Consider the following 9056-nt stretch of genomic DNA (forward strand, 5'->3'; position numbering starts at 1 on the left):
CTGATTTGTACATAATGGAAAAAATGTTTTTGTGCAACATTATATTTACAATGATTTTGTATAAAAGATGCACCATTAATTATACACTGAGCTCTTTAGTGACTTGTAGACTTTGTGTTTTCCATATATTGAATTGTGTGTGTTTAAGAGAGGAAGGAAATGTTTGGTTAGCAGCAATAACGCGTCTTCCCACCAGTACCACCTGCACAAAATACCAAAGTATCAACAAGTGTTCAACCACAGAAATTTTGCTGCTATTGCAAAACTTGTAGGTATTGGTGCACAGAGTGAAGCATACAAGGAGGGAATCATAGAAGGTTTTCCTATAGTAAGTTGACGTGGTGTACTTTCCAGCATCCCAAAGTATAGATGTTTGCTGGAGAAACGGATGAAAGAAAATGTGGCCATACCACTCCATCTGAACTAGTGTGGTGTTGAGGTGTCACCCATTGCATGGCTGTACTCGGGTCCTAATCTGGGATCCTGAGTTGGTTTGGGGTGCAGCGCCTGCTCCTAAACTCCTCCTAGATCTTATTTTTCAGCACAGGTCCTTCCTATATCCTACATAAATGATAATTTAACTGCTCCCAGTGTTTATATGAAGATGAATACAGTAGTGCAAGTGGTGGAATAGATTTTTTTAATTCATGTAAAACGTTACCTTCCTACACTGTGCTCAATTTTAGTTTCACTGCTTCTTGTAAAGTTATGATATCATAATAAAATTTAAGGCTGCAGGGATAATTATTAATTAAAGCACATGAAAAAATGTTCCCCCAATGAAATTGTATTTTGCAACTGTACCATCTAATGTGTCTTTCTTGCTAATGGCACATAATCTTCTAAATACAGTACATCATGTATGAAACTCATGAAGCAGACAAGAGAGAATGAAATCAGTTTGTGTAGATAATCTTTGTCTTTCCTGTATGATTAGTACACGAAAGGCAGCCCCCTTCCTATTAGATCAAAGGTTTTAATCCTGATCTAGGACATTGCATCAAGAGGATTGCCAGAGCCTCTGCATTTAGGAATTAAGGCTTTGAAGGAGCGTCATTTCTGTCTGAACTGTATTTTTTTTACCGTGGTGTAGCTAAAGCCTGGTTCTGAAGTTTTATGCTCTTTTTTAAAAAGATGAGGTTGAGGTCTTGCATTATTAAAGCATTAAAAACCTGTCAGTATTGGAGGCGTTACTAAGAGTGGAACATCATGAAGGCTCACATACTCTGTATCAGTAAGGCAGGTATGAGTGGGAGTTATTGTGACATCGCACATTTCTGGAAACCTCTTAAAGCAAACACCACCACCAATGTCAGATTCATAAGAAGAGAACACATAATGTGCAATGCCTTACCAGCACATTAACAAACTTCATTTGAGAGTAAAGCTCAGTGGTGTGGCTTTTTCATATTCATAATCATTAATTACAAACATTTTGCTGTACAATACTGCCATTTGTAGCGAGGTTTATGTGTGTGTGTGTGAGATTGAACTGCAAAAAATAAAAACAAAACTGAATTGTCATGGGAAGTGAATCCCCTCACTTCCAACAGTTCATTGGAGGTTTACATTGATGGGCAGCACTGCAGCCTCACAGTAAAAAAGACGGGGCTCGTGTCCAACCTGCGTTCTGTGAGGAGTTGGCATGTTCTCCCCATTGGGTGTGCCAGTTTCCTTCCACAGTCCAAAGCCATGCAGATTGGGTTGCTTGGTGTTACTAAACTGGCCCATGTGTGTAAGTGTGTCTGGTCTCTCTGAGATAGAATGGCACCCTGTAAAGGAGCTCATCCTGCCTTGTGCCCGATTATTGCTGGCATAGGCTCCCGCTGCCCCACTACTCTGCCCTGGATAAATATAACTATTGTCAGTCTTGTAATCATGCAGAAATAATGTTTTTACAAGGCCAATGCATGTAAAATATTTCAGTTGTTGCTCAATGATAATTCTTGTGGCTAAATTGGTGAAATATTTCCACAGGCTTATTACAAAGTAATATCATGAATACTGAACTGCCTGCATTATAGATACTGTTGAAAAGTAAACAATAGTGAAGTACACATAAAACTACATATCTCTCTATTATAAAAAGACGATTCGTGACTTTCTCGGAGACACTTTAATGTCCTGCGAGACAAGGCAGTGAGACAAAAGGACAGCTGCCGCACAGGCTTTTAAATAATTGACACACAGCTCGGCAGCAGCAAGCCAGCAGCTGATCCGATCACATCTCCTTAGTGTGCGTTCAGCCAACATCAAACCCCCCTTCAGAATGCGAGCGGCAGAGACGTGGCCCCGGGTTAAGTTGTATCAAAGAAAAGAAGTACTATGAGCTGAAAACAAATGTAAGATGCATAAAAACCCACTCAACTTTCAATATTCCATATTAAAGTAAGTGTTACTGTTAGACTGAAAAAAAAAAACATTTTATTAAAGAAACAGTGAAATGTGTAAATTAAATCTAAATGATTGAAAACTGGGTTGGTTACTTGGAACAGCAGGATCAAGAAAACAGAAAAGGCAAGAGGGGAAAAAAACAGAAGAGTGTATTCATAATCTAAACGATGATAAAAGGAATCTGTCTTTATTATGGCAAAGAAAGCAATAGAATCAAATTTGTTTTCACCCCAATACTAACTTTGTTGACTTAACAAGGTAGCAACTAATAGAAAAAGAAATCTGTGATAAAGTAATATGAAATACCACAGAACTGGTAAATAATGCAGTAGATCAGAGACTAAATTGGCATTTGGTGATTTTGTTTCTGATTGAGAGTAAAGTCACGCACACGCCCGCACACACTCACAAGGAGCCGTGTGTTTGGACACTTGGTACGGAATCTAAACCACAGTTACCTTGACAACATGAGTAAAGAGGTTTGCACTAGTACTGTCTGTTTTTGCATTAGTTGTTAGGGGTTTTCAATAATGAAATAACACTTCTCTCAAGCAGCATTATTTGTTAGCAAATGTTGCCCAATTTAAGTCATATTTTTCTGTTATTTTTTGATCTTCACATTTTTTATTAATATCAAAACTCTTTCTTCCATTATGACCATTGTTAGATGATAAGTGCTGAGCAAACTGGCAACTCATTAGTGTTGTATTATAAAGAAGGCTTTTTGTTTGCTTTCAGCAGTGCACAGTCATACCTCCTAAAGACGATCTGTCCATCTCATGGGCCGCAGCTTCTAAACAAGCGTACTGCAGTGTTCACGCTTGTTAGGAGAACAGGCAGCCAGTCAGAAACAGAATGAACTCTCAGGTGCTGTTGTTTACAGCATGTATTTGTTAAGATTCTGGGCAAATAATCTGAGCTAATTTAAAGTTAATCTGAATAAACAGCCATAAATTCAAATGATATTTTTATAGTTAACTAATCTAAATAGGTTTAGTTAGTTGGAACTTTTAGACACAAAGTTGAAGTAAGATTTTGATTTTGAAGATGACTGTGGTGGGTTGGCACCCTGCCCAGGATTGTTTCCTGCCTTGTGCCCTGTGTTGGCTGGGATTGGCTCCAGCAGACCCCCGTGACCCTGTGTTTGGATTCAGCGGGTTGGAAAATGGATGGAAGATTAGATGATAATTGATATGTTCTATTTGCCTCAGGTCTTCAAAATGTATACTTTTTACCAATGTCCTTATGTAAACAACTGCCATTATTCAGTTAGCAATGTGTTTATATATTAAATATAGTTTTCACGGATTTAGGACACACACACAGCTTATTGATCATAATGTCATTTTTTTGGAAGTCTCTCTAGTGCAGCTTTCTGTTACTCCCCTGAGTCATCTGTCTGTCTGTACTTGTACACTCTATAGAGCTGCGTGACTAGCAGTCTGTTGAAGGACAAACATGCAAAGATTCTTTATACTTTCACAAGAAGGTAGAATATTGTACAGACACATTACACTGGTCTGCAAAATTAAACTCAAACATCATTTTAATTGCTGTAGTGTTTTTCTAGCTGGCCATTCCTTCTCAACCCAGTGTCACTTCTTGGCTATGCTGTCCCACTCACACAGAAAGCTTGTCAATTGTGTAGGCCCCGACTGTTACTATGACACATCACCCAGTTTAAAGCCAACTAATTTCTGACCTTTTTATCAAACAAAATAACTGTAGATTGTTTGAATTGAGCAATTTCTAATATTAAAATCCAAATTATCAATAAATTATATGATAAAATAATGTTAGCGCAAAAACAAAACTATAATTGACATCAAAAATGTTTTGTAAAAAAAAAAAAGATACATGATGGAGGAAGCCAGTTTTCAAACTATTTTGTAATTCAGCGCTGAAAAGTAGAAACATTACATAAAATAATCAAAGCAATTTTTTCCGGTGTATTCTTGTGTTGCTGGTATTTTCTGGATGTGATCTCCTTTAAGCCTCTCTTTGATGAGTAACATTGGCAGAGACATCAATAACAATATCTAATACATCTCTGTAAATGAAAATGAAAATGGCGAGCCTCTAGTTCTCACCACATGTGCAAATTAGTACATTTTAAGATCAAATGACAAACACCACAAAAAAGGTTTAGTTTGACTTGTATACACTAATAGATAATTATCTAATATAGACAAGTAGGAGCAAACTTATTTAACATGAGCTGATGAATCTAAAGAGTTTGCAGTTCAATGTGCTGAATGTATCTCTGTGACTTTTTTTATTTGTTATAAATTTGAACCAATATGGATATAATAATATTTGGAGGTAAGAGTACCATTGAGAAGTAGTAAATCACTGGAAAATGTGAAGTCTACCAAAGCTCGTTATGGAAAACGAAACTCTTTGATTTCCTTATCCTTGAGATTGCTTTGCTATCCCTGTCTGTCTGCCTGCCTGCCTACCTGTGCCCTTTAGAAGATTCTGCATTTACAGGCCAGTCTCCCGCTTTCGTTCTACATAATCACAGTTCATGAGCTTGGTTTCACCTAGTAGTATTGTTACAAGGGTCTTCTGTCTACTTTGGTGGGAGATGCTGCACGTAAAACAAAGTAAGTGAGAAGCCATAGATGTGTTTATAAAAATAATTATCTACTTAGGCACAGCTATTTATCCATCTCATACATAATTTAAAATTACTACTTGCTTCTGGTTGAACACTTAAACATGTAATTTAAAAATAAAATAAAATAATTTCACAATACATTTATTTATGTATTTATTTTTTAAATTTTGCACTTTATGAAGAAATGTTTATAGCAGAGAAGGTCCAAAGGAGTGAAGGTTAAATCCGCAACAGAACTGCAAGAAATGGTCATTTGTATTTTTCATTTTCCCTATTTTCTTGGGTAACTAAGATGGAGGACGCGAGGGGCCAGGATATCGCCCACAGGAATCGCACTTCTGCCACCAGATGAGCAGGACATCGATGAGCACAGGGCAAGATCTTTTGAACTGGCAGCTGGATAACACATTTAGCCAACCAGAAGATCCCAGTAATCCTCCACACACATCTAATCAGGGTGAGAATGCTGAAATGAAGTAAGACTAAATTTTGGGAAATGATGGCAGGGGTAACCTGTACTGCCCAGAGAAGAATAAAGTGCCAGTGTGTTTACTAAATAAATACCCCACTGGGAAATGTTGCCCCCAAAACCAACATTTAAGTGAATAAACCCAATGTGGGGTGCAACTTTACATACGTTTACTAAATCCTATAAATGTCTCCTTGGGGTGCTTCTCTAATAAAGTGTGGGTGTAGTTACTAACTGATTGTATAAATGGGTAATCTGTGCAAGCTTTGGCATCAACTTTCCCCAGTTATTGGATGTTATTATTTCAGTCTTTCAAGGTGGGTTTGGATCTTATTTGACTGAACAGCTCAGCCTTTGTTCCGTAGACAAGCAGGACATTATTAAGATGATATTAAGTAAGGAATGTCCATTTTATGGATGTTTCTTGGAAGGGGTTATCTGCACATATACATACAGTTCTTGGTGCAACACCTAGGAATAAAACATTTCATAGAAGAATGCAGCTTTTCAATATCTCTTGTGAGTAATTGTGGATAATATATATTGGTACTCTACAAATTGGTATATATATATATATATTTTTTTTTTTTTAGCATCCAGCTTATTATCCTCAGAACAACTCTCTCCTGGAAGCCAGCATGCATGTCAACAAGACAACAGCCGCATAAGGTCTCGCATCCCACCTAACATGCCAAAGCTCTTGATTCCTTCATCCGTAACCAAATTTCCACCAGAAATAACAGTGACACCTCCCACCCCAACTCTGCTATCCCCAAAAGGCAGCATCTCTGAGGAGACCAAACAAAGACTAAAGGTATGATGATAAAATGAAGACATTAATAACACAGTCTCTTCAAGTCTAAAGTCACCAAGTGTCTCAAAGATGATTGTTGTTTTTTGTTTTAAAGAAAAAAATATACGGTACATGACCCTGCTGATTTTGTCATTGTAATGCCATCACACAAAGTAATGCAGATTTGTGTATTTCTACAAGTATTAACTTTACAAAATGCTCTTCTGAGGTTTGTACAACCAAAAACTTAAGCCTTCAGGCCTGGTACCATGTAGAAGTCTGTATGAAGCCGTTGTGAAGAAATGTTTTTATGATGCTGTGGCAATGTTAGCTCAGTCAGCAGGGTACTTCAGTCAACAGGGCCAAATATTATGGGATCAGGTGGAACAATATCATAACTAATTAAAATCAATTACAAGTATAAATGAAAATGTAATATCATGAGCCTACATTGGTATCTCTTATGGGACTTGTAGTTTTATGCTAAGTAAAAGCTTTGCTTCCTGACAGAATATATAAAGAACTATACACAATGTCAGGCAGATTTAATTTATTCTGTTGGTCGTGGCAAACTGGACAGATATTACAATTATTAACCCATTTATTAAGTCAGTAAAGGAACTTTTGTGATTAAATGCGCAGTTTATAGTTAAAGCCAACAAAAAAATGTAATATAATATGCATTTGACATAAACAAACAAAATACTTCAGGAATGAACCAAAGCTTAATTTGTTTGCCTATAAGTTTTATACAGATATACAATACTTTAAATAGCCTGTAGTGCTAGTGGCCTCCATCAAATTGGAGAGACATTCAGGAAATCCGCATTTAGAGCGGCATGTCACAAGTTCAGTCTCTGGAGTTGTGGGATTTTAAAATCAACTCCGACATTAAATGTGAATTTCCAGGTTTTAATACCTCCCCCCCATTTAATCCAAAAATTACAAACTGGTTACAGTAGTATTTTTTACTGAATGAAGCAATTGTGTGTGCGCATGTTAGAATCTGTTTTTTCATTTCAAAAATGTTCTGGTTCTTTATGTCATTATTTACTAATAAACTCAGAATAGAGTAGCTGCTGTTTGACATTCAGTGGCATTCACAATGGCATCTAAAAGATGTTGACAAAAATACAAACTAATCACTTCTTAAAGTCTAGATCTCACATTACTTCATTTTTCTGAATGCCAAGTAAGAGAAGTAAAGGTCTGCTATTTAAACAACAAGATAAACTACAGATAAAGAGGGTCTCCCTCGTTGTGAAACCTGCAGCCACAGGGGCCCCCAGGACTGAACTAGAGAAGCATGACTTGAGAAGACACCGGTTATCCTTTCTTTGTACATTTTAAAGTCAACTGTTGCAGGTTTGCACCGATGTCCCCAAGATTTCTGATGAATCAAGCTGGTGCATAGCCCCTGTGATGTTAACTGTGCTCCAGTTCTGTGTATTTATAGTTTGTTTATTTGACAGAGTGCTATCCTGTCTGCTCAGTCAGCAGCCAACGTGAAGAAGGAGACACTACACCAACCAGCTCTCGAGGTGCAGGAGACCTCCAGCCAGGAGTCCTCACTGGAGAGTGACACCGACGAAGAGGACGACTACATGGATATCTGAAGGCCAAACAGCCATTTCTAAGTGGACTTTTTAAAGTGCTCGCCCTGGTTTTTATTAGTGCAGTAAAACGTATTTGGGCTTGGTTACCGGATGAAGTCTAAGAAGGGGGCTTACTAAGCCAGCAGCAAATGTTTAATATGCATGCACCTCTTAAAGCACCTAGTCGAAGACTGATTTAACTTCTCAGAAGATGAATCATTTCTGTATTTATATTAACATAAACATGTCAAAGTAATTGTTGTAAATTTTGCTGTCCTCTTACTTTTTGCCTTCAAATCATTGGAATTGCGTTCCACTCCAGGTTGCCGTTTCCCCAGAAATAAACTTTCTGTGGAATTTGTAAATGGTGGGCACTAAAGTGAAATTTTAAATTTGAAGGCTACTGCCTAAACTCTGAAAAGACCAAGTGTGAGGAATGCCAAGTGCCTTTTATTAGATGGCTACGATTCTACCAGAAAACATTTTCAAATTGTGCTCAGTTTCCTTACAGAGATAAAAAGATTTGCCAAAGTGTTCAGTGAAAATGGAAATTTTGCCTGCAGTTCATGTGAACAGAATAATCAAGTAATGCAGTTTAATACAAGTGCATGTCTGGTGAACTATAAAGTTTACATCATTTTTGCTTATCACAGTGTTAATATTTCTATATTTATAAGAATGTCTAATTTGTATAGGAATATCTTAAATATTTCTACCCCAAACAATTTCTACACTGTAAGCCAAATTTGAAAGCATTTTTTGTGTAGTGAATTAGAGTAGAACAACTATAGCAGTACAACTGTGCATTGTACTGACCTCTCCTCTGCACTGTTAGGCCTGCAACTGCAGATGTTGAGGCTTCCTAGAATAGAAATAGTATTGTAAATTCTAACTCCTCTTTAGGTACCAAATATGTTATAATGCAAGATATCTAAATATATTGTTTCACTAAGGTAATGAATTCATAAAAGATATGACAAAGCAATGTTTTGTACAGCAGGTTTTCTACATAAAGATATCATGTTTTTGCAGTATTTTATGAACGATACTGAAAATATATGCTTTTTTTTCTCCCCCTAGTGTTGTAAATAATGAGCACAACTTGTAATATGTCTTGTTTAAATTACCTGAATGTTTGTATTTTTTGTGTTTTTGGAAAAAAATATATATACAAGTATGTTTGGT

The 9056-nt window shown here is 36.8% G+C and overlaps 1 protein-coding gene across 4 annotated transcripts in view; it reads left to right on the plus strand.

Annotated features, from left to right (window-relative positions):
- cabin1 (calcineurin binding protein 1) overlaps positions 1-9048 on the plus strand; it is a 106660-nt gene extending 97612 nt beyond the window's left edge. For all 4 annotated transcript variants that reach the window (XM_051921338.1, XM_051921339.1, XM_051921341.1 and 1 more), the window contains 3 exons: positions 5307-5471; positions 6077-6297; positions 7749-9048. In XM_051921338.1, the coding sequence (XP_051777298.1) occupies positions 5307-5471; positions 6077-6297; positions 7749-7892 (530 nt within the window). In that variant the 3' untranslated portion in view covers positions 7893-9048. The remainder of the gene's footprint in view (positions 1-5306; positions 5472-6076; positions 6298-7748) is intronic.
- Positions 9049-9056: the final 8 nt, after the last annotated feature.

Source organism: Erpetoichthys calabaricus, chromosome 18 (genome assembly GCF_900747795.2).
Source record: "Erpetoichthys calabaricus chromosome 18, fErpCal1.3, whole genome shotgun sequence".
In the NCBI taxonomy this organism is placed as follows: Eukaryota; Metazoa; Chordata; class Cladistia; order Polypteriformes; family Polypteridae; genus Erpetoichthys; species Erpetoichthys calabaricus.